This window comes from Molossus molossus, unplaced genomic scaffold (genome assembly GCF_014108415.1).
Source record: "Molossus molossus isolate mMolMol1 unplaced genomic scaffold, mMolMol1.p scaffold_m16_p_10, whole genome shotgun sequence".
Lineage (NCBI taxonomy): Eukaryota > Metazoa > Chordata > Mammalia > Chiroptera > Molossidae > Molossus > Molossus molossus.
The window spans coordinates 12,721,370-12,747,995 of NW_023425345.1; the positions used below are offsets into that span (position 1 = coordinate 12,721,370).

The 26,626-nt window shown below is 44.6% G+C and overlaps 1 protein-coding gene across 1 annotated transcript in view; it reads left to right on the forward strand.

Moving 5' to 3' along the window:
* Window positions 1-3,548: 3,548 nt before the first annotated feature.
* Window positions 3,549-26,626, forward strand: part of NT5DC3 (5'-nucleotidase domain containing 3) — a 49,730-nt gene continuing 26,652 nt past the window's right edge. The window contains exons 1-2 of the mRNA XM_036252899.1: window positions 3,549-3,760; window positions 18,072-18,256. Of these exons, the coding sequence (XP_036108792.1) occupies window positions 3,553-3,760; window positions 18,072-18,256 (393 nt within the window). The 5' untranslated portion in view covers window positions 3,549-3,552. The remainder of the gene's footprint in view (window positions 3,761-18,071; window positions 18,257-26,626) is intronic.

A 26,626-nucleotide genomic window follows, 5' to 3' on the forward strand; every position in this document is an offset into this window, starting at 1 on the left:
CATTTCAGTGGGCCTGTTTTGTCTTTCATGACATTGGCATTTTTGAAGAATTTAGTCCTGCCCTCTCTGCTCCAATGTTTATATCTGTTTCCTTATATGTAGACTCAAATTCACTGTTTTGGGGAGGAATATTATAATAGGTAATGTTCCAATGCAACCTTTGATAAAATTTTTTTTTCTTTTTAAAAATCCTTTTCTTTTACATGTGTGAAGTCAGGAGTAATTTTTAAAAATTCTAATGTTTTTATTTTCAAATATCCAGCAGGATATTTGACAAATGACTCTTGCCAACACATCATGATTGAGGTACTGGGCTATTCGTACAGATCACTCGATTTAAGAGAGACTTACCTGGGATCTTCTCATTCATCAACCCATAGAATCTTGCAGTGAGTTGCCATTCCATGTCTCAAAAATAAATATGCTTCTGGTTATTCATGTTCTGTGTATGACCTTTTGACAATTTTTGATCTTTTGCAGCCTTCTGAAGGAAATCTGAGCAGATCTGGGAAGGAGATATTGGCCTCAAGGTGCGAGGCAGCAATATGCTGAGGGTTCTAGGAATGGCACCTCATTATGGGAGTGCTTGCTGAAATTAAAATACCACAGCAGCCCTGGCCAGTTTGGCTCAGCGGTTAGAGCGTCGGCCTGCGGTCCGGAGAGACCCGGGTTCGGTTCCCGCTAAGGGCATGTACCTCGGTTGCAGTTTGTCCCTGGCCCTGGTTGGTCGTGCGGGTGGCAGCCACTCGATGTGTCCCTTTCACATCGATGTTTCTCTCTCTCTCTCTCCCTCCCACTCTATCTGTACAAAAAATAGAAAAATGTCCTCGGGTGAGGATTTAAAAAAAAAAATAAATAAATAAAAAAAAAATAAAATACCACAGCACCCAGTGTTCTAATATAGTGAGTTCTGCAATGTGCACTAATGCAGATAAACTACAGATGGCTCAAAGCACAGACTTAGCACTTCAGACAATTTCAGATAAATCAAAAGGTGCTTCCGGAAAAGGGAAAAAGGTCTTGAGACCCATTATTTCTCTTTCTTCTGAGGAAAACACCCAATGGGAGACACAAAATAATGTTGAAATGTGGAATGGCTCAGAAAAAGAAGCATCAAAGAAAAAGAAAGATTTATTTCTCTAATATTTTATCTGTGGTTACAATGGATGATGCAGTCAAGCTTTCATGACAAAGGGTTTTGTCAGCTGAAGAGGAGTGGAACAGGCCAAATCACCACAATTTACCAGCACCGCCTGCTATGGCCTCTTAGCACAAATAATCCCTGCGGATCCATAACTGAGCTCATCTCAGAAAAGTGGCTTTTTCATAGCCCAGATTACAGTTCAATTACTCAGAATTGTTTTTTGCAGAGAATATCTCAGTTTGAAAGATATTTGTTGAAGACCTAATATGATACTAATAAAGAACAAAAATGATTATGGGCTCTTTCATGTCTGTAATTTTTCTCTACTTGCCTTTATTTAGAACTCTGATGAGATGAGATATTGTCTTTTATAACTCCTAGGAGTGATTTAAAAAACATTTTTTTTCTTAATTGATTTTTTTTTTAAAGGGAGATAGAGGAAGGGAGAGAGAAATAGGAACATCGATGAGAGAGAACATTGATTGGCCGCCTCCTGCATGCCCCGGCACTGGGGATCAGGCCCACAACCTGGGCATGTGCCCTGACTGGGAATCGAACTGGTGACACCTTGCATGGGTCGATGCTTAACCACTGAGCCACACTGGCCGGGCTTTCTTAAAAATTTTTTTTCTGCGGAGTGATGCTAATCAAGGTCTAGGGATTTGATTTTTTTTTTTTAGCTGCTTTAAAATATTGTAACGGATTTTTGCCAAGAAGAAAACTTTTTAAGTGATTCACATTTTTATGGTAGGTATGTGGATGCTGATCTCACAGGGTTCCATATCTAAAAGTATAGTGAAGCAATATTATAAAGTTCTGATTGGTGTTACTTTTACATTGCTATAGTTTACCTATTTTGACTTTATGAGTTAATTTTTCATGTAAACAATTGCTATCACCAAAACTTTTTAATGAAACATGAATAAGAAAAGATTTAAATTGGGATAAACTAAGACCATAAAGTACCAGAGTCCATGGACATAATATATATGTTTTAAACATTTTAATTGCCTCTCATTTTATCAGTGATTTGTCTAACATTACCCATTAACATTTAAGGATTACGTACTTATTGGCTACCGTCTTTCTTAACACCCAACTGAATCCCACCTAGTGCGTTAGGAAGCCAAATGGAAGAATGAGCTCAAATGTGTGACCTTAGGAAAGTTATTTCACTTCTCTTAGCCGCAGTTTCATTATTTATGAAATGGGAGAAATTATGCACCTACTTTTCAGAATTACTGAGAGGAGTGCATGAGATAATACACACAGCATATCCTTCGATAAATAGTAGTTATCATCTGTCATGGTTTAACCCCGAGGCCACCTTTTTTCATGAAGCATCTCCTTACTCCTCCAACCCACAACCTAAGCCTACACTAATGCTTTGTTATGTGTTTGAAATCGTTGTGCACCTATCTCACATACGGCAATATGTTCTCCCAGGCAGAATGCCAGCCTTGAGGGTTATTCCCCATACCTCATCCAGCCCTGCTCAACAGTAACCACAGTAACCAATAGCTTGGAAGTCCTCACAGTTCAGTGATTCTCAGCCAGGTCCTGGGTGAGAATCAGTCTTTCCTGCAGGAGCTGAGACTGACTTAGTCACACAGAAATGTGGCATGGTGGGAGTTACTGTTTATTTAACTTTGGTGGAACCGCAATACACACAACAGGTGCAGCCTAACAGGTGCAGGTGAATGTGGTAGTGCAGGAGCAGGAGGTAGGTGGCAGTGTCCGGAGGGCATTCCTAGCGAGGCAGAAACCTCTTGAGGGGCAATGGCCTTCTAGGCTGTGCAGTGGGGAGTGCCCTTCAAACACACCAGCCCGGGTGTGGTACCTCGGCCCAGCTGCCCCCTCACGGGCAGCACTGGAAGGATCCAAGCTGAGGATCCGGGAGGTTCCAGACTCACCCCGCAATCCAGGGGAGATCCTGAATTCAGAGGCTATCACTGTGGGGAGAGGTCACCTCCTGAAGTGGCAGCCAGAGGCACTGTCAGAGCAGCCAGAGTGAGGGAACAGGCACAGATCACGAGAGGAAGATGCTGCGGAACATTTAGTGGCCCGGGGCCGGCAACAAGTCATTTGTTTCCCTGTGGCGTCGACCTGACCCGGCCCACTTCGGTGCGCCGCTGCGCTGAGTCAAGAAGTGACTGCAGCAATCCGGCTCCTGGCCACTGCCGCCCGGGCCCCGCCCCCGCTCCGGTCCCCGCCCCCGCTCCGGTCCCCGACTGGCTGACCAGGCCCCGCCCCCGCGCACTGCCCCGCCCCCGGCTCCGCCCTCAGCGCGGCCGCAGGGGTGGGCCGCGCCGCCACGTGCTCAGACGCAGGGAGCTGCCCGCCCGCGGGGCTGAGTGCGGGCGGAGCTCTGGTCCCGCGGCACCAGTCGTACCAGGACGGCGACAAGCATGGCCACCGCGGCGGCGGCGGCGGTGATGGCCCGTGTGGCCCGGGCGAGGGCGGCGGCGGCGGCTCTGCGGAGCGGTTGCGGGCCTGCAGCCCGGGGGCGGCTGCGCGCGGGTCCCGCACGGCCCTTGTGCACAGCACCTGGAACCGCTCCGGACATGAAGCGCTACCTGTGGGAGCGCTACCGGGAGGCGAAGAGGAGCACGGAAGGTGAGTGCCGCGGCGCCCCCCCTCCCCGAGCCTCTGTACTTGTGGGGATCCTCCCCGCAGGGCTGGGGCGTCAGGTCCCCTCCCACGAGGTTAGCCGGGAAGCGTGTATCCTCGGACCCGCGCAGGACCCGCTGCTGATCTCCAGGGCCCCAAATCGTGACCCTCTGTCGCTCCAGTCGCCCCCCAATTGCGGGCATCATCGCCTCTGCATTGAGATTCGGGGAAACGCGGAAAAATGCGCCTCCAGAAACTTTACAACTCTTGCCTTTCTCCTGTTTGGAAAGATGTTTTATAAATTATTGGGATTTTTAGTTAGAAATCTGCACGGAAGCGCTTTGCTTTCCCGGGGGTTACACCGACATCGCTTGGGAGACGGTCACCCCCACGCACCGTTAGGTATTGTTATTAACAAACACTAATAATAGTAACGCCGTAATCCGGCAGACTGCGGATTCCTCTGGAGCGGGACTGCTGGGCAGGTGACAGTGGCCGGGGGCTAATCTCTTTCCCTTCTTTGTTTTAGAGGATTGGTAGGTTTTGCTGTGTTTGAAACAGGAGGGTTTTCCGGTTGGTCGTGTTCCTGGCAATCTGCTAACCTCAGGGAGGAGGGGACTCCAGGGAGTGACTACTTTGTGGCCTGGTGAACTTAAAATTAGCCTGGTTCCCGTTGTTGCTAAAGGAAACGTGGAAAGAGAAAGAGGACCGAGTAAATATTAGTGTCAGGCACATAGATTGTCTCCCGGAATGGTTCCCATACCTACCGAGGGAGGTGCCACATAGATGGGAAAGGTGAGATTCAAGTTTCAGGAACCTGGTGTTGGTCACACCTTGACTTGGATCTGTCTCAGCTCCTAACCCACTGTCCTGTTTCCTGCTTTGCTGTGCCTTCCAGTAGTAGCTGACCATTTGGGAACCAGTGTAAAGGGCCAGTGATGTTGGTGCTACTTCTTTCAAAGAAGACTTAGAATTGAAAATTTAAACAGATTTTTTTGAGGATGGGGTAGAGGTGGCACATATGGATAAGGAGAGATTATTTGGTGGGAGAGAACATTGTGTAGAGTCACATTTTTTTTATTTTTTGGCTAGAAGTCAAAAGAGATCAGTTGGGATACTTTTCTGAGGGAGCTCAAAGTGGCCAGCAATGAAGAATGCTGTGTAATAGGGCTCATTTTCTTATTTGCTCAGAGTTTTCATTGTTTATTTATTTATTTTTTATTGTCGCCAGAGGACTTTTTTTTTTTTTTTTTTAATTTATCTTTAGACAGAGTGGGAGGAAGAGAGAGAGAGAAACATCTGTGTGAGAGAGACACACCAACTGGTTGCCACCCACACCGAGGCCGGGGATGAACTGCAACCCAGGTATGTGCTCTTAGCGGGAACCCAACCAGGGCCTCTCTGGTCCGTGGGCCAACACTCTAACCTCTGAGTCAAACCGGCCAGGGCTTGCATTCGTTTTTGAAGTGGTTGTGTGGTATGGTAGGAAAAGGACTGGCTTTGGAGACACTGGAAATTGCAGATTTTCAGTGAAGGAACTATAGATCACGTAGCCCAGCTTTTTTTTTTTTTAATCCTCATCCGAGGACATTTTTCCATTTTTTGTACAGAGTGGGAGGGAGACAGAGGATGAGAGAGAGATGGAAACATCGATGTGAAAGGGACACATCGAGTGGCTGCCACCCGCACAACCAACCAGGGCTGGGGACAAACTGCAGCCAAGGTACGTGCCCTTAGCGGGAACCGAACCCGGGTCTCTCTTGACCGCAGGCGGACGCTCTAACCGCTGAGCCAAACCGGCCAGGGCACGTAGCCCAGCTTTTAAAAATTGAAACTCTTAATTGAGATAATTGTGTATTTATAAGATACAGTTCTAAGAATTAATACGGGGAGATTTGGCATACTCTTTACCCAGTTTCTCCCAATAGTAACATTTTGCAAAACAATAAATAGTACAGTATCACAAGTATATTGATACTGATCTATTTCTCAGCTCTTGTTCAGAGATCCCTAGTTTTACTTGTACTTGTGTGTGTGTATTTAGTTCTATACAGTTTTAGCACTTGTAGTTTCCTGTATCCTGCACCACAGTCAGGATAAAGAACAGTTTACTACCAGGATTCCTCATATTGTCTTTATAACCATAACCACTCCTTCCTTGTGTTCTCTCTAATCCCTGGGGCATTATCCAGTCTCCATTTCTAAGATTTTGTCATTTCAAAAATATGATATAGATGGAATCATACAGTATGTAACCTTTTGGAATTGGCTTTTATTCACTGAGCATAATTCCTTGGTGATACATCAAAGTTGTGTATGTACGATTTTTTTTTCCCATTGATTTTCAGCTAGAGAGGGAGGGAGGGATGGAGGATGGGGGGAAGAGAGAGAGACACACACACACACACACACACACACACACATCAGTGCAAGAAAGACACATCAATTGGTTGCCCCCTGCATGATCCCAACCAGAGCTGGGGATCGAATGGCAACCTAGGTATGTGTGTCCTTGACTGGAATCAAACCCGCAACTCTTTGGTCTTCGGGCCGACACTCTTAACCACTGAGCCAAACCGCAAGGGCTGTATGATCTTTTTGTTGCTGAGAAGCATCCATGGAATGGATGTGCCACAGCTTAAGCTTGTTTGACCAGCATCCACTTGTTGAAGGACATTTGAATTGCTCCCAGTTTTTGACTGTTACAGTAAAGCTGCCATAAACATTTGGGTACAGGTTTTTGTGTGAATGAACATATGTGTTCATTTCTCTAAATGCCATGTCACTGCTTGGTTGAATGGCAATTGTATGTTTAGTTTTATAAGCTACAGGCAAAAATGTTGCCATTTTTATTTTGTGGATGAGGTTTGCAGCTTGCTTGTAGGCTGTGTGACCCTGGGGGATGCCATGAAGCCTCCGTTTCCACATCTGTAAAATGGGATGCTGGTGGTAGTGACGTCATAGGGCTGTGGCCAGGAATGAGTGAGCCTGTCTGTGAAAGGTGTTCAGAACAGTGCCTGTGAATGAGACAGCTGAAGTGTAGGGTAGCAGAGACCATTGGGCATTGGTGTGGGATAATCCCAGGGGGATTTTGACAGTTCGAGGGAGATTATGAGATTGATTAGCTATGTGACCTTGGTGGCAAGTTGTTTTCCTCTCTGACCTGGTTCTGTAACTGTAATTTGAGGATTTTTAGTGTAGGCATGGCACCCAGTGGGTGCTCAGTAGTAGGTACTAGCTATTATTATTGTTATTAAAATAACTTTGAGTCTTAGACATGCTTCATAAGGGGTGGAGGTGGGTTAGTTAGCTGTGGAGTCTAGGTCTCCTTCACCTAGGCCAGTGCCCTGGTTAACTGTGTGGCCTTGAACAAGCCACCTGATCTCTCTAGCTTTGGTTTCCTTTGTAGCATGCAGCCACTCAATATTGTGTAAACCTTTTCCAGCGTTACCGGCCTGTGAGTCAGGTCTCCGTGTGCTCCATGCTCTCTTTACATGGTTCCTCTCTCAACCCTGAGAACACAGGGATGTTAATCGGACTTTTCCTGCTTTGCCTGGGGCTGTGTCTTCCCTACCCACTTTAGCTGAAGTCTGTGCGAGTGTATGTGCGTTCATTCACCAAGCTTTAACTAAGCACCGCGCAGTGGGCTTAAAGGCTGCCATTTCACAGATGGACAGGTCTGAGAGGGAGGGAGCCACAGTGGCTGAGCCTTGCCTGTGACAAGCATGGGATCTGTGTTGCATGGAGGGGGAGACTGGTGAACAGGTAGGTGACAGTCCAGCTTGGGGAGATAAACTGCGGCCCCAGGGGCTCTGACACCTGAGCACGTGACGCCTGAGAACTGGGCTGCAGGAATGAGAGGTGTACAAGGCATATCGTGGTTTTGGTTTTTGCTTGTTTCAGTTTACACGATGAAAGAATTTTGCTTTCTTACTTCCTGATTATTTCTTTCTGGCCATTTGATCTCTTGCTGTAACACAAACAATCTATTCAGGTACCTTCCTTCCAAGGAGCTCCCAGAATGAAGCCAGCTCAGGGAAGGGATGCTTTGTACTCTTTGTTTTACTCTTTCTCATCTTTCATTTTATTTTCATTTTCATTTTTTAAAAGTTGTTTTTACAGGCTTTATATCTTTTAAAAATATGTTTTTACTGCCTTTTTTTTAGAGAGAGAAGAAGGAAGAGAGAGAGAGAAACATCATTGTGAGAGGAGAAACATCAATCGGCTGCCCCCTGCGTGTCCCAGACTGCCTGACCAGGAATCAACCCAGGACCACTCAGTCCGTGGGACGACACTCATTCCACTGAGCCACACTGTCTGAGCTACAAGCTTTATTTCTTAGATCAGTTTCAGATTTACAGAAATTTGCATGTTTCTATAAGCCCTATTAATTTCTCACATGACTGTGGTACTACATTTGTCACAGTTAATGAACCAGTATCGATACATTGTCAGTATGTATCAATATTAACTAAGGTCAATACTTAATTCAGATTTTCTTAGATTTTTATTTTTTTATCCTCACTTGAGGACATTTTTGCATCCATCTTCAGATAGAGCGGGAGGGAGAAAGGGAGGAAGAGAGAGAGAGAAACATCTACGTAAGAGAGACACATCGACTGTTTGCCCACATGACCCCAACCGGGGCCGGGGACAAACTGCAACTGTGGTACGTGCCCTCAGCGGGAACCAAACCTGGGACTCTTTGGTCCGTGGGCTGACGTTCTAACCGCTGAGCCAAACCGGCCAGGGCAGATTTTCTTATTTTCTTAGCTTTTAACCTAGGTAGTGTCCTTTACTCCCCCAGGATCCCATCCAGATAGCACACAGCATGTATTTGTCCTGACATGCTTGGGCTCTCAGGCTGTGATGGTTTCCCTGAGTTTCCATGTTTTTCATGACCTTGACCGTTTGAGGAGTACTGGTCACATTGTAGAATGCTCCTCAGTTGGAATTTCTTGTTTTTTTGTGTTTTTTTTTTTCTCTCAAAAACTTGAGATTTTTATAAGTGTAACATTTATGTGCCCTGTATCAAATTCAGCTCAAAGAAAAGGTTCTTTGTATGTTTAGGAAAAGAAATACTGGTGTATAACCTTTAGCAAAAATTTCCTGTAGACCTATGGTTCTCAACCAGAGTTGAGGGTAGGGGGCATTTAGCAATGTTTGGAGACCTTTGCTGAGCGAAGGGGAGGCTGCTGGTCTCTAGTGAGTGGAGGCCAGGGATGCTGCTAAACATCCTACAGTGCACAGCACAGCCCCCCACAGCGAAGATTACCCAGCTCCAAAAATCAGTTGTGCCAAGACTGAGAAATCTTGATGAGTTCAAATAAATCATTGTGCAATTGTAATTTAAAGAGGAAGGATGTATTTATATGTGACCTGTTATTTCCTGTTGTGCTGCATGCTGTGTGCATTTTTGAACGTAATCCCTGGCTTTCCCTGTGTGCTTGTCAGATACTGGCCTGCCCTGTTACCTGCAGACCTGAAGCATCCCTCCTCCTCCAAGAGGAGCTGCCCCAGCCCTGCGTCTGGAGAGCTTGGCTTTCCCTCCCAAAGTCATCTCAGGGCCTGCGAGGAACAGTGACTGTTTCCAAAAGAAAATAACTTGAGAAGAATGCCTAAACTTCTAAACTTTTTATTAGAACTTCAGAAAAATGTTTCCATTTTTGCAAATTTCCGTAATGTCTGGATTAATGGAAGACAGCTAGATTCTCAGATCTGATTCTGCTTCATTCTGTTGCAGTATCAGACATCGAGTAGCCTCTGGAAACTCCACTGCACGGTGGTGAGAACAAGAGTGGAGAAGGCAAACAATCTCCGTATTAAATTCTTATCACTCCTGTAACAAATTACTACAAATTCAGTGACTAAAAACGACACGAATATGTTATCTGAGAGTTCTGGAGATCAGCAGTCTGAAATGGGCCCCTCTGGGAGAAAATCAAGGTGTCGGCGGGGCCGCATCCTTTCTGGGGGTTCTGTTTACAGTGAACCCACCTGTGTAATCCAGAATACTCTCTATTTTAATTTTTAAAATCCATTTATCTTCAGATAGAATGGGAGGGGGAGATGGGGGGGATCAATATCAATATCAGTGTGAGAGAGACACATCGACTGGTTGTCTCCCACATGACCCCCGACCAGGGCCGGAGACTGAACCATAACCGAGGTACGTGCCCTTGACTGGAATCGAACCCTCGACTCTTTGGTCTGCGGGCCGACACTCTAACTGCTGAGAAAACCGGCCAGGACGGAATACTCTCTATTTTAAAGTGAGCTGATAAGCAGCCATAATTCCACCTGCAACCTTATTTTCCCCTTTGCCATGAGGTAACATAGTCACAGGTTCCAGGGATTAGGATGTGAATGTCTTTGGTATTATAAAAATAGCTTCCACCTCCAAGATCCCTTGAAAGGGTTGGAGGAGGCAGGTCCTGGATTATGCTGATCTAGGAGAAATATTACTTGAATGGATGAATGGAGAAAAGGAGAAGGGACTATGAAGCACCTACTATGTGCCAAGTACTATACCAGGCATTCAACCTGCATTTCGTTGTTTGATAACTGTGCAACCTTGGATCAGTTACCTTACTTCTCAGCCTTATTTTGTCATCTGCGAATTGGGGATAACAGTATTTACCTCATGGAATTTCGGGGACATTAATTGAGAAAACAATGAGAAGTACCCAGTGCATGACGTGTGGAAGGCACTGATATCTGTTCCTTCTCTGTGTCCTCTACACTTTGATGACAAATTCTTGATAGTTTGCCTATTATCTGATCTTTTGATATGGCTAACTTTTCTTTTTCTAAGAAGTTTTTCCCTTTCTTTTGAGCAGTTAAGTTAGTCTTTTTATTAAATGGCTACTCTTAAGATTAAGTTGTCATTGAAACCGTTAATACACATAATTTTATTTCAAATGTAGTTGCATGCAGTTTTATTTTTGGAACTTAAGGAAGCATGATGAATTTCTACGTAGCAGTCAGAATTATAGATGTTACAGAGTAGTAAGAGATCATTTTAACTTTTTGTGAGGGTAGTATAAATGTCATATGCATTATTAATTAATTATTCATATGAGTAATTCTATTGGTCATGGATTGAGTTCCCCTGGAGATGATATGCAGAATATCTAAACTAGTGAACAAAAGGAAAGCTGCTTTTTCGATTAATAAATGCAATAAAATGGCCTTAGAATGGCCGCCTCCTCTGGGGGCCAGCCAGCTCCGTGTTAGTTCCTCTTATCTCCACCTGTCAGAGTGCCGTTTCTTGGTCTCTCTCACTGCTTGCGATGTTGCTCATTACATTTGGTGCTTCACTATTACTTTTATTCATAATCCCTGTACAGTGTCTGACACATAGTAGGTATGCAGTAAGTGCTCATTGAAAAAATTCCTAAGAGTTATTAAGTAGGAAAACCACTTTACCAAAGTACCACATGCTGTATGCTTTCATTTAATAAAATCCTAGACAGTGCGAATTGGATCAAGCGAATAGCAGTTGCCTGGGCATGGGCAGGGGTGCAGGAGAGAGGGAGGGGTGAAATTCCTAGCAGGGGTGCAAGAAAATGTTTGGGGATGTTAGAGATGCTTATTTTCTTTATTTGGATGAGGGCTTCACTGTATATACATAATGTCAAACCTCAGTGATTTATTCTACATCACTGGTACCTCCATAAAGTTATAAAGGAGAGACACAGAAATAAGGGATGGACTCTGGTTTAGCCTGGGTTAAGGCAGTGCCCAGGAGGTGGGACCCTAGGAGTGGCCCAGCATGAGTTACGTGTTCTACTCTGGACCGGTGATGGGATGGAGGGGCAGGGCAGGGTTTCAGAAGAGCCCAGCATTTGTGTGTTTAGAGGTGGTGAAGGGTCATTTTTAAAATTTACTTTATTTTATTTTATTTTTTTCTTTATTGATTTTAGAGAGAGAGGAAGGGAGAGGGAGAGAGAGAGAGAGAGAGAAACATTGATGAGAGAGAACATCAATTGGCCACCTCCTGCATGCCCCCCACTGGGGATCAGGCCCACAACCTGGGCATGTGCGCTGACCAGGAATTGAACCAGTGACCTCTTGGTGCATGGGCCGACGCTCAGTCACTGAGCCACACCGGCTGGGTGGAAGGGTCATTTTTTTTATCTAAGGGTTGGGGTATGCTGGGCAGCTAACCCCATAGATGTTCTCCTTCACCTTGGACATCTGTTACTGGACTACTGCAGAAGTAAAGGTGATTTACAACTGAATGGTTATTGGAGATACTGGAGAAAACAGTTTCTGGCTAAGAATAGTTGTATTTAAGTCTTTAAGGTCAGGGGGATAAATGGTGATGAAAAGAGACTTGACTTGGAGTGGTGAACACACAATACAGTGTACAGATGATGTGTTGTGGAATCGTGTGCTTGAAACTGGTCTAATTTTGTTAACCAATGTCACCCTAATAAATTTGATATAAAGGAAGAAACCCCAAAATAAATGTCTAAGGTCTAATAGCACACTCTTAGGGATTGTCTGTATCTCATCACACCTTGATTTCCCCTTCTGTAACTAATTAATAGCAGAAAGGATATTAAGTGGACACAACCATACCAAGTAACATTAGTTGGCAGGAAACATAATATTCTAAATACAAACATGAAATTTGTGTCATGGTCAGTCTGTTTCCTAACACATCAGTTGCATCAGAACAGTTACATTTTTCACGCAAGCATCAGTAGCAAAGCTGTCTGGCCTTGGCCCGGACATTCTCTAAGAGATAATCTCCAATGGGGTTGTCTTTTCCTTGGCAGTTACAGAGGAGAAGTTTGAAGGTTTAAGATTTGGATGTAGAACCTCGAGTTTACTTGCCACAGAGACAGCCAGGGAAATGTAGATACTGTTTCACCTTAGGAACCGAAGTTCTTATACTTTTTTTTTTTTTCATATATTTTCATTCTGTTTACTTTTAAAAGAAAATTTGAACCCTTGTTTTTAATCTGCACGTGAACTCTTAAAAGAGAATTTGAAGCCATCTTCAGTAAATATGAACTAATTCATAAACTATTTTGAATATTTACGACTATTTCCAAAATATGAAGATTATCAAGTATAATTGGATGTTGAGATGAGGGAACAACAAATAGTTTAAATCTGCTCTTACTTTTGCTGATGTGGGAACAGAAATATATTACAAGGAAATGTGACCCTGAGCTCTTGATGTGGTCTCATCTTCGTTGACCTTCTCTGTAAAGTGGGGATGTTGCCCCCCTGGGAGGCCATGCACCCTGCTTCATGTGGCACCTGGCACAAGCAGGTGCACATTACTAGCCACGGGGACAACTGAGCCCTGGGAAGACTCACAGAGAGCTTGATGGCGCGTTATGGGTGGAAACGAAGGCTTTCCTGTTGTAATCTCTAAAGTTCTCTAGGAAAAAAGTTTTTTCCCCCCCTCCCCTTTCTTTTCTTTTTCAGATTTGTATATCCTTTTAATTAAATTTTAAAAAATTATTATTTATTTTTTTATGGGAGAACAGTTTGAAGTCTAGGGCACATAGCAAAAAGAAAAACCCTAATTTAATGAATGAATCTTAATAATATTTAATTAATGAAGAATGCCATCTTAATGTCTTTGGGATTTTGGGATTGTGGTGTGCCTTATCAAAAAAATCAAACTTCCAGGATTTTCCCATGCATTTCGGCTTTTCTGTTTGATCATATTCGTGTTAGCACGTTTTGGTTCCTGAGTTCAGATATCTGCGATGTATGTTTTGGCCTCTGAATAAGGCATGTTTTCTTCCGGGTCTAGCTTTATTAATATCACTTAATATCACTGTGGGCAGGTCTTTGTATGTAAATCTTTATCCACATCTCTGAGCATTTCCTTAGCATAGATTCCTAGAAGGAGACTTACTAGGTCAAAGGCTATGAATATTTTTAAAAGATTCCTCGTAGTTATTGCCAACCTGCTTTCCAGAAAGCTCGGACAGATTCATACTCTTAAACAGCAAGGAGTGAGGCTGCCGAGTTTCAGCACCGGCTCCGTGTTCTATCATTACAGACAAGAAGCCACACAACAACACACACAAATAACAATAACAGCAACATCAACACATACAAATAACAAGAATAGCAACAAAAACACCACTGTACTCTGATGGGAGGAAAATGTCATCTTTTATTTCTTAGCCAAGTGACACATACTTATTAGAGAAGTAAGTAAATAGGGTCAGTAAAACCTCTTGTAATTCCACCTTTGGGAGAGAGCTACTGTTAACTGTTTTAGTTTGCTTCTTTAAATAGTTAGAATGGTTGAACATTTATGTTTATTAGTCATATAATTTCCTTTCTTGTGAGATGTATCCTTTATCTGTTTACTTGTTGGAGTCTTGTTTTTGTTAACAGATTTGTATGGATTTTTGAATATTAAGGATATTAGTCCTTTGCTGATTTGATACTTTTAGATACACAGATTTTAAAAATTTCATGTTGTAAACCTGTTGATATATTTATCTGGTGATGTACTCTATTGCTTTTACATTTTGAAAGTTATGTTCTATTCAGAGATGAAAAAAATAGTAATCTATATATATTTTCACCTTTTAAATGGTTTTAAAAAAGTTATTATCCTCACCTGAGGATATGTTTATTGATTTTGGAGCGAGAGGAAGGGAGAGAGAGAAACATTGATGTGAGAGAGAAACACTGATGGGCTGCCTCCTATATGTGCTTTGATCACATACAGTGGAATATTATTCAGCCTTCGAAATTTGGACACATGCTATGACTTGGATTAACCTTGAGGATATTATGCTAAATAAAATAAGCCAGAAACAAAAAGATGCAATATGATTCCCCTTTGATAAGGTACCTAGAATAGTCAAATTCATGGACAGAAAGTAGAGTGGTGGTTGCCAGGGACCGGGGGTGTGGGGGATGGGGAGTTATAGTTTAATGTGTCCAGAGTTTCAATTTTGCAAGATGAAAAGAGTTCTGGAGTCCCATGTGCTGATGTTATGGTTGCGCAACAGTATGAATGAACTTAACATCTGAGCTGCATACTTAAAATTGGTTAAGATGGTAAATTTTATTTTAAGCAATGTTTTTTACCACAATAAAAATGAGAAACAGACCCTCCTAGGAAGCTTACATGTTTTGCTATAGGTGGCTCATTACATTTCCCAGTGCTCCGTGGGATGAGCCGAGTGTGCCAGTGGGTGTCCCACCTGCTGCGCTGTCCCCTGAAGGCTCTGGGCTTCCAGCTCAGGATGGCTGTGTGGGAACCAGGCTCTGGCCGGAGCGTTGGCCAGAGCGGCAGAGCCGCCCTCCAGTTCTTTGTACAGTTGTATAGTCTTGCTGCCCTCGTCCATTAGGTGCGAAAGGAATTCACTTTCTAAACTCATACCACTCTTGTTTCCGCTTTGGGAAAGTGCATCGCTGACTTGTCAAGAGCCCTTCCATTCAGATTTTAGTTTACAGTGTAGTCTAATCACACTCCTTGTGAGCGGCTGGCTTTTCTTTTGCCTTGTGAGTATTTGTTTTATTCTGAGCCCAGTTTTGAAGTGGTTGCAGGACGTGTTGAGATCCCTTTTAAGCTTCTGATGTTCTTCTGTTTATTTTGAGTGATGAGAAATTAAATGTCCAAGTTTTCCAGTGATGATGTTCTTGGGGTTCATCCACCCCGGGCTTGCAGTCCCTCGGGGGGAGATTCCAGGGCAGCTTTCGGAGGTGTGCTGGCTATTCGTGATTTTCTACCGTGGTAGTGTTTCCTTGAGAACTTCACATGTTCTTCTTAGATAGTAGGAAGGGAGAGAGGCTTCATTGTCAAGGCCGGTTCTAAATATAAGCTTCCTATTTAAACAGGCTGTCAGAACTTCTCTTGGAAAGTTCATTGGTGAACGTAGAGCTTTGAGGCACTCTGTAAGTGATCCTGCCTAACTTCGTGCAGGGTCACGTGGCCATTTCAGAAATAGCATCATCTGATTATGTAAGGCCAGAAGAGCTCGGGACTGCCAGCCTTTCCCTTCCTCAGGACAAGTTCTTGTCACCTGTCTACCCTCAGGTTTCTTAAAATGTTACTGTTTCCTCAGATTGCAAGAGAGAGAGAAAAGAAAAAAAACCCCAAGGTTATTGTCTCATTGATTTCGTTGTCAAAATCACTGAAGAAACGGAATTGGTGAACCTTGACTATTTGGGTTTTCAGTGGAGTCAGCCATATCTAGGTTGTCAGTGGGAAATTCATTCACCGGTTCATTCATTCACTCGTTCGTTTGTTCGTTCATTCATTCACTCGTTCATTCATTCGTACACTTGCCTTCATTGGCTGGGAAATCCCAGGTGGGGATGTGAATGCTTGGTGTGAAATGAGTGTCATGTGGCAGCTTAACTGGAGATTGTGAATAGGCCTCAGGGGTCAATCTCCCTGACGTTTTCTGCAAAATCTCTGTCTGCATTTTTCTGGAGAGAGGATTCTATAGCTTCTGTTAGGTTTTCTAAGGGATCTAAGCCCCAAAGCTGTAAGGTGCCTTCTGAAATGCTCAGAATTGAGGCTGGGACTGTCCCCTGATCAGAGCTGTCACTAAGGGGAAGGGGAAGCACCGTAGACTCTAAAGCACCAACATTATGAAGGATTGAATTCATTTTATGTTTGGGGGGAAAAAAAAAGCACTGTTCTCCAATGCTTATTGGCTCCCTAATCCTGGGGAAGGGAGCTATGGGCATAGATTCTGGAGCTAGACTTCCCGGTTCAAATCACAGCCCACCCATTTAGGGGGTGTGTGCCCTTCAGCAGATTCTATGGTTCTGTGTGACCAGGGCCCTGATATATAAAACGGGGTCATAGAGTATTTGCCTGAGAAGCTTGCTACAAGGATTAATTGAGGTAATATGAAACGCTTATGACAGCATGTAGCACAGGCTAAGTGCTGAATCAGTCTTAGCTGTGATAGTGGGACCAGGAGGGTGTCCTTAGTAATGTCCAGTGACATGCAGACCGTTCCAGTTAGTAGTAGGAGATGGACAGTTCAGTTTTTGTGTTGTTGGTTGTTTTGTACTTGCCTCCAGAAAGTCACCTGCCTTCAGCAGTTGTCTGCTTATGAGCTATTTCAAGTAAATTCTGGTGCACAGACGTCATAAAAGGCGAAAGAATGCCTTACACGTCCTTTTAGCAAAGTAGTTGGTTTGTGTTCCTGTCACAAAATGTTACATGATGAGGTTCTTCCTGTTCAGTGGTCACCTGTGAAAACCAATGGGAATTTCAGATTTCCTTTTTGTTTTTAGAAATTCAGGAGTGGGCAAAAGTAGGTTTACAGTTGTGAGTACACAGAACAGTTTATTCTTGTATTATTATTCATTATTGTACTATTTGTTATTATTACTAACCTACTTTTGCCTACTCCTGTGTATTGTGTGGCCTTTGATCCTAAGTTTTATCTTGGATGTGGTCACTGGAGACTCACAGTCTTAGATTTCATGTACGTGATCATTTTCTGCATCGTCATCGGAAGCTAGAGGACCGTGTTCTGTCTCTGCATGCCACGCCGTCGGCTTTGTTCTCTTCGCCGTGATGGGTGGCGTATGGAAAATTAGGCATCTCCAGCTGTGTTCTATGAATGCGAAAATGACTGCAAAGATGGTATCTTTGGACTTCTGGAAGATGAGGTAATGCTTTGGGCTGTGTGGAGGAAACTGAAGGAGGGTACAGTAGAGAGAAAACGGGGGGTTCTTTTCACTATTGTACCATCTCAGGCAATCACCTGTCATTCTCTTTGCTTAATGTAGTAATTTTTAAAATCATCGGTGGGGATAATTGATGGGAAATGTTAAAATAACTTCTGCAATGATAAAATAGCAAAATGTGTCAAGATGTTGGAAAAATAAGGTCATTAATATCCCATATTGCATCTTAGATTTTAAAAAGGGTCTAATGGACTCACAGAAATGGTAAGGTAGAATGCGGTTTTTGGAAAAGCCCCAAGAAAGAGTATAAGTCATAGAACTGCTAAAAAAATAAACTCAAAACTATTGCTGGGGTTAATCACACTTCTACTAAACCATCTGAAGGAAATAATCTGAAGGGTAAAGATGAACCTATGAAGATACTGATGGCAGTGTTATTTCTTAAAATAGGAAAAAACCCTAAATGTGTAACATAGAGTAATAGGTTGATTTGATATAAATTATATGTAATGATTTAAAGTTATATTTTCAGAAAGTCTGTAATATAGAAGAATACAGTCATTATAGAATATTAAATTTAGAGAGCATAATACAAAGCTATATACACAGTGTGAGGTCAGCTGTATAAAATACATACCGAATGCATTTCTTTTTTCTTTACTTCTAGAATTGGTTCCTTCGATTATGAGCAACTTGCTGAACCCGGATGCCATTTTCTCCAACAACGAGATGAGCCTGTCGGACATTGAGATCTATGGCTTTGATTATGACTACACCTTGGTGTTCTATTCAAAGCACCTCCACACACTGATATTTAATGCTGCTCGGGACCTGCTCATCAATGAGCACCGGGTAAGGGCACAGGGACCTTTCATCCTTCCTCCCCAGTCTCTCAGACATTGGAGGACCAGTTGTGAGCTGACCTGGCCTCATGCCTGGCACATAGATGTCATTTAGAAAATTGTGGCTGAATGAATGAGTTGATTTTGCGCCATTCCAAATGACTCTATCTGGAAGATCGTTCTTTTAATTAACCACTTTATTGAGGTATGATTGACATGTAAAAAGCTGAACATATTTAATGTATACATTTCCATGCATTTAGGGATAAGTATACACCTATGAAACCGTTTCCCCCATCAAGACCATAAACTCTCCATCACCTTCCAAAGTTTCCTCCAGTCCCTTTATTGTTATTACTGTTATTTCTCTGTGTGGTGGGAATACTTCACATAAGATCTGCCTCTTAGCAGGTTTTTTTTTTCAGTGAGTTACTTTTATTTTTTATTTATTATTTATTTTTTTTGTGGTATGTGCCCCTAGCAGGAACCAAACCCGGGACTCTCTGGTCCGTAGGCTGACGCTCAACCGCTGAGCCAAACTGGCCAGGGCCTTCTTAGCAGTTTTTAAGTATGTAAGACAGTATTGTTTGCTATGGGTACCACGCTGTATAGTAGATTTTGGGAACTTATCTTGCATAATTGAAACTTTTTACTCAGAACATAGTTTTTTAAAAAAACAAAAACAAAACAACTTTAGGTGCCTGTTAAGTGGAGATTCACCGGCAGCCGTTTGTACCCTCATTTCTCGAAGAGCAGTGACATCGCTTCTCCTAAGGCCCCAGGAAGTGGCAGCCTGTTGAGTTCTGGTTGGAAGGAACTCTTCGGATGGTTGCGTTTTGTTCTGGCCTCAGTCTGTCACAAGCAGTGTTGTGGCTGGACCAGCCCCTGTGGTTCTTATTACAGTTGCAAGACATCCTTCAGCAATAACCATCAGGAAACTTCAAAAAGATACAGGTTTATTATTTACAAGACCTGGTCAGTACACCGCACACCTGGGCCCACAGCGAGCTGGAAGAGAGAGTATGTACGCACGGGCCCGAGTTCTGCTTTTATTGGGGTTGCGAGGGGGCGGCCTACAGTGTCCTGGGCTCACTTTTTATTGGTGAATTTATTTTATTTTTATCCTCACCCGAGGACATTTTTGCATTTATCTTTAGATAGAGTGAGAGGGAGGAGAGAGGGAGACATCGATGAGAGAGAGAGAAACATCAATGTGAGAAAGACACATCGAGTGGTTGCCACCCACATGACCCCAACCAGGGCCGGGGACAAACTGCAACCGAGGTACGTGCCCCTAGCTCAGTGGTTCTCAACCCTCCTAATGCCGTGACCCTTTAATACAGCTCCTCATGTTGTGGTGACCCCCAACCATAAAATTATTTTTCCCCTTCATAACTGTAATTTTGCTACTGTTATGTCTTAGGCAACCCCTGTGAAAAGGTCGTTCGACCCCAAAGGGGTTGCGACCCACAGGTTGAGAACCCACTGCCTTAGCGGGAATTGAACCCGAGACTCTCTGGTCCGTGGGCCGACGCTCTAACTGCTGAGCCAAACTGGCCAGGGCTTTATTGGGGTATTTAAAATGTAAGGGCCAATTTTAAAGCACAGGAAGAGTAAACAAATAGCCCAAATGTCATTACTGAAATCAACTACACTCTCTAAAACCAAGGAGCTGCTGAAGGGGGCGGTAGCCTGGCTCTTTGCAGTCCTGTGGCTGGCGCTGTGTTTATTCCGGATTTGAGATGGATGCTTCGGAAATTAGACCTTAAGTCAGGCCCTTGCATTACAAAAAAGGAAAAAAAAACTTCAGGGTTTATACTACACAATGTTTTACCCTTATCACTGATTGGAATTGTGTTCTTTCATGAAGAATATTTGAATGTCTTCTGACGCATAGTATTGTTGAGATCTGAGAATAAGGAAGGAAAAAAGAAACACTCAAAACCTAGCATGTGTTTCTCTAGTCTGGTCTGAGCACATATTGCAGGAACAGGATGAGAAGCATCCTCAGCGGTCACCTGGTCTGATGTCCTTGGAGACCCCCCAGCATGCCACTGGAATCTCCATGTCAGGCCGGAGGGCATTCTTCCGGAGGTGGTTCTGATTTGGGGGTGCTTCTCCCGTGGGTTGAACAGTTCTGCCCTCACAGCGTTCACCATCCAGCTCTTTTTTCTTCTTCCCTTCACACAGTCCTTAAACCTTTCCTAAGTGCCTCTTCTGTGCCCAGCCCTGACAGAAGCAGGGAGGAGGATGGGGAGGACCCAGGTACTGCCCTTGGGTCCCCGCAGGGAGAGTCAGGCAGGCAGGCAGATGAGTTATGCAGCCTCCTGTGGGGGTCTCTCCAGACGTCTGTCCTGAGTGGGGCATGTGTGGAGGACGGTTGGGACAACTTTCGGTGCCTGAGGGAATTGGGAAAACATCAAAGAAGGTGATGTTCCAGAGGAGTCTGGAAGGAGTTTGTCAGCAGGGAGGGGGTGGGTGGAGTGGAGGGGGTGGATGTGAACCTAGAAACCTGAAACTTGACTGAGTAATAGGTGGGGTGTTGCACAGACCAGGCGTTGTGCTCTCCAAGACTTCTCTTTTCCTAGGTTGATCAGTCTTAGTTCTTCCAACCATTCTCATTTGGCCTCTTTTTATCATCTTGGTCACTCTCCTTTGCCTGTGCTCTGGTTTATTCCTCTCAGATGTGAGGCCCTGAACTGGAGATGTTACTGCAGGTGGGGTCTGACTAGTGCGGACTAGAGGGAGACCACCACCTCCCTGGTTCTAGATAGCATACCTTTATTAATGCTGCCAAAGTTTACATTAGCTTTGGATCCTCACCATTTGATGCAGTATATTCCCTTCAGCTTTCAGTTATTAGCGGATTTAATAAACAACTCATCTTGTCCTATTTTAAAATGCAGAAATGGTATTTGCCAAAAATAATTTGACCTCTGCCACTGAGCTATCTTTCTTTCGTTACCAGATGTCAGCCCATCCAGCCTCTTGCCATCCAACAGCATTTCTCCAGTTGTTCAAGAGACTCTCTTTTGTCTAACCCACGGTCCTTTCCCTTGCCTGGGAGCGTGGAAGCAGAATGAGAACTAGGTGGTCCCGTCTGTCACTGTACCACTTCTCCAGCACCCTACCCGAGAGCGGGGTGTGGCGTGGGTGCTGCGTTCAGAAATCACTCAGGCCATATGCTGTGACTCTGATATCACTTATAAAATGAAGGTCATTACTAATAGCACCGTCTGTTGCACATCTGCTAGGTCCCAGAAGACTGACTGCTGGGGGTCAGAGCCTGGCTTTATAATTTCTAATCTGCATGGCAACCCTGCAAATAGATACTCTCTGTTCTACTGCTGAGGAACCTGAAGCTTTTGGAGTCAAGCCAGTAGTTCAAGGCCATGGGGCCAGTGGGAGGCAGAACCAGGATTTGGGCTTAGATTTGTCCATTTCCAAGGCACAGATGCTCTCTCTTCTATTCCATGTTGCCCCTTGTGGGGTTAACGACACCTGTCATTTCTACCCCATGGGTTTATTGTTCATAGGGAAATAATATATCCATGAAGATTAAACATTTAGAAAGATAAAAAGTTACGAAATTTTTGGGAAAAGAGAGGTGAAGTAGATGGGGAAAACGGTTGCAATGATTATGATTAGAAAAGCTGCTAGGTTTAAGACCATGAAATTTCATTCTTATTATGTGTGTTTGTTGCTTGGATGAAATAAATATGTCATAACGCTAATTATATCAGGCCTATTCATAGAGTCAGTTAAGCTTATGCAGATTTTTCTCTTGCCTTGGGTTTGGAAATAATTCTTCTAAGATGCTGTTGGAAGCAGGGCTCGGGTGCCGGTGTCCTGCCAAGGCTACGTGTGCTTGTAGAGTTGGAAGGACATCTGCGTTTGGGATGCGCAGCAACAGAACAGTGAGTGGGCCACTTAGCACCTTCCCGCAAAGCAGTGTGACATTAATTACTGTGTCTGCACCTTCCTTGCCCGTGTCCGAGGGGTAGACAGGAAGTGCCAGAAGAGTTCTCGATCTCATCCCCTGAATTCGCACCCTAAATTGGCACCGACGTTCACCCGGTTTTTCAATCTAAAGCCTAACCTTGGCCGTGACCCCTGGCAGTCTCCAGTTTTCAAGAGACTGTCTTCTGTCTAATGCATCGACGTCCGATCTCTCAGCAAATACTGCGGGTCCTCTCTCTCCTTTTTTAAAAAAAGTAATCTTCTGGTTTTAGAAGAGTTTTAGGTGTACAGGAAAGTTGCAAAGGTAGTACAGAGAGCTCCTGTCTGCACACCACAGCTGTTCCCCCTGATGTTCGCGTGTTACATTTCCACGGTACGTTTATCACAGCCCAAGACCCAAGAGTAATGAAGGATTATTAACGGAAGTCTGTACTCGACTCAGACGTCCTTAGTTTTACCTGATGTCCTTTTCCTGCCCCAGGATCCCATCCATGACCCCGTGTTACATTAGTTGTCATGGCTCCCTAGGCTGCTCTCGGCACTGATGGTTTCTTAGACTTTCCTTGTTTTGATGACTGTGACAGTTTTGAAGAGTACTAGTTGAGTCATTTTTGGGATACCCTTCTCTTGGGATTTGTCTGATGTTTTTCTTACAGTTAGATGGGGTTTGGGGTTTGGGGGAGGAAGACCACAGAGTGCCATGGTCCTCACATCTTATCCAGGGTACGTGCCATCAACGTGACTTACCTGTGACGTTGGCCGAGATCATCTGGCGAAGGTCCTTGTCCCTTTCCCCCTTCCTGGGATGTACTCTTTGGGAGGATGTCACTCTGCAGCTGTGAGCTCTCTTTAACTCATTCAGAAAGTATTCGTTCAGCATGTGTCCTGACTGCGTCCACCTCTCACCACCCTCACCTCCCGCCCACCGGTGCTTGGCCTCCTGACGTCTCCCGCTTCTCTGTTCTTGCTGCTTAGTCTGTCTGCTCTTTATTTGGTAGCAAGGATGACCTTTAAGTATATATTTTAAAATATGTTTTTATTGATTTTTTTTCTTTAGAGAGAGAGAAACATTGATCAGCTGCCTCCTGCACGCCCCCTACTGGGGATCAAGCCCACAACTCAGACATGTGCCCTGACCAGGAATCGAACCTGGACCTCTCGGTCCATGGGACATTACTCAATCCACTGAGCCACACCTGTGAGCTGAACCTTTAAATATTAATCACGTCACTCCTGGGCTCACCCCCCTCTGGCCTTCCCATCACACTTGATGACACAGAAGGCCTCCAGGGCCCCAGCTTCCTCGCCAGCCTCTCCCCGCACCTGCCTGCACCTGCCTGCACCTGCTTGCTGCTCCTTGAACTTCCAGCCCCGGTCCTGCCTTTGGGCCTTTGCACTTGTCATTTCCTCAGCTTTGGAATATCCATCCTGGCCCCAGGTAGCCCAAGCCCTTACTTCTCATTTTATTTCAGATCTCTGAACCCTGGGTCTGCATTTTCTTTGTAGTCCTTCCCCCCGCCTCTCCGCCCCACCAGGCCCGGTACTGTATGTGTTTGTTTATTTGGAAACTTCTTAGGGGCAGAGACTGTGGGTTGTGTCCATGGCTGTATTCCCCAGCCCTGGCACAAAGTACGTGCTCAGTAAATACTTGGCATCTTTGTTGAATTAATTCCATAGTTAAGCGGGAGTACTGTGCTTGGTGTGAAACTGCCACTCTGATGCAGGTCCTTTGCCCTGGCTGCCTGTTTCGTGTGGATTTCAGAGAGATTTGCTTTCATGCCCTTCTGCCCTGCCTCTAGTGACATAATTTAGGCTCCTTCAAATAGCAAGCGGAGACTCTGAAAAGCAGTTATACAGTACTTACAGGCATCGGGAGCCCGGGACTCACGGGCGGTGTTGTAACATCGAGGTCACGAGCTGTGGCCAGAGCTCTGTAATTAGCCAGGAAGGGGCCAGTGGCCCCGCCGCAGATCTGTGGATGGCACACGTGAGGACTCCTGGGGCTGCCGCGGGGTTTAGTCTTAACTTTCCTCGAAGCTGCGGGGGACATTTCTGTAGCATTTTCAGGGAAACCTTGGTTTGTCTTTGCACACACCATCCTGCCCAGATTGCACCTGGGATCGGAACAAACCCTGGTACTGAAGGAAACCAGACTGGGCCTAAATAAGTTTTAATAAAAATCTCATGTGAAAGTCTTTCCTCTTTATTTCTTCCTGCTTTTAGGGATATCACTAATCTTCATGACTGTTGGGTGAGTTATGTTTTTCAGGATGATGGAAAGTTTCTAAACGGTGGAGGTCCCGAAAATCTAGCCATAGACCACTGGAGGGAATGTGACCTCCTGGCTGATGTGAGCAGCTTTGGCTTCCTCGACCAGTTATTCCTAGAGATGCTGTGTGTGCTTGTGTGTGTGTGTGTGCTTGTGTGTGTGTGTGTGTGTGTGTGTGTGTTGAAAGGGGCCCATCGGGGGGACTTTGGTACTTGGCTGCTTGTTTGGGGTATCACGGTTTAGGGGCAGGAATGGAATTACCCAGTCCCACCATTTCATTTTCCATACGAAGGAAGAGGCTGGGAAGGTTAAGTGACTCACCTAGAGTCCCCCAGGACAGCAGCAGAGGCTAGTGGAGTGGGACGAAAAGCCCAGGCCGCCCAGTTCCTCCCGCCCAGTTCCTCATCCAGTCAAACAGCTCAGTTTTCTTGAGCACTTGCTGTGTGCTGGGGGAGACAGTCCTGCCCACCCCCACCCCCCGGCATCATTTGACTTGGTCCTCTCTGCTTTTACATAGGGTAGGACTCTTATCCTTATTTTAGAAATGAGAAAATCTAAGCCCAGAGAGACAAATGACCTTGCCCAAGGTCACGCAGCTAGCATATGGTAGGACTAGAATTTGACATGTGGTTCTCAGCCCCAGAGCCTCTATTCTTTTTTTTTTTCAGATAGACCAGGAGGGAGAGAGGGAGGAAGAGAGAGAGAGAGAAACATCGATGTGAGAGAGATACATCGACTGGTTGCCACCCGCACAATCCCAACCGGGGCCGGGGACAAACTGCAACCAAGGTACGTGCCCTTAGTGGGAACCGAACCCCGGACTCTCTGGTCTGTGGGCGAACGCTCTAACCGCTGAGCCAAACTGGCCAGGGCATGGGGCCTGTATTCTTCTTCAGACCTTGTTCGTGGAGGCTCCTCCAGCTGCTGCTGTCAGTCCTCCAGGTCCTTAACTGTGGTCCCTGGACGATTTGGAAACTGTTGTGTACCTATGAGAGGTGGCTTCCAGAAACAGCGAGAGTGACAGATAAGCCCAGATAAGTGGTGACAGAGAGAGCCCAGATAAGCCTTATTTAGGAAGGGAGCTGCCAGACTTCTGAGCAGTCCATGTACAGAGAGTATACACGCTCATTCACCAAGTCTCTCGGCTAAAATAGCCAGCACCTCCCGTCCCCGTGAGTCCTCAGCAAACTCACTGCACCCTCGGAGGTGGCAGGTGCTGCTGTCACAGGAGGCCGTGAGCATCTAGTGTGTGGCCCAGGTTTGGTTCAGATGGACTGCGGGGAGGTTGGGGTGGACCTGGGTTTGAGTACTGGCCTGACCTCTGTTTATCTCTGTGAGCCTGGGCAGGCTCCTTGGCCCTACTTCTCAGATTATTCAGCAGGAAAACAGACAGGCGGTGCTCTTCATGCTGGGGGAGTAAATAAAGTCAATCGCAGAAAGGGTCTAGAACGGTGTGGCACATAGCTCAGTAAAAGCCCCTCTCAGTAACAGTTAAATACCTTCCTCCTGTCTTCTCCCTTATTTGTTACTCCCGAGTTGAAAGGTAGCCATTCTGACAGGTGTGAGGTGATATCTCATTGTGCTTTTAATTTGCATCTCTCTGATGATTAGTGAACGTTGAGTATTTTTTCATATGTCTATTGGCCATGTGCGTGTCCTCTCTGAAGAAGTGTATTCAGGTCCTTTGCCCATTTTTAATTGGATTGTTTGTCTTCCTGGTGTTGAGTTGTATAAGTTCTTTATATATTTTGGAAATTAACCTCTTATCAGATGTATCACTGGTGAGTATATTCTCCCACACAGTGGGTACTTTTTTCATTTTGTTGATGGTTTCTTTTGCTGTGCAGAAGCTTTTTAGCTTGATGTAGTCCCATTTGTTTATGTTTTCTTTTATTTCCCTCGCCCTACAAGACATGTGGGCAAAAATATTGCCATGAGAGATGTGTGAACTTTTACTGCCTATGTTTTCTTTTAGGATTTTTATGGTTTTGTGACTTACAATTAAGTCTTTTATCCATTTTGAGTTTATTCTTGTGTATGGTGTAAGTTGGTGATCTAGTTTCATTTTTTTTTGCATGTACCTGTCCAATTTTCCCAGCATCATTTATTAAAGAGACTGTATTTATTTATTTCATTGTATGTTCTTGCCTC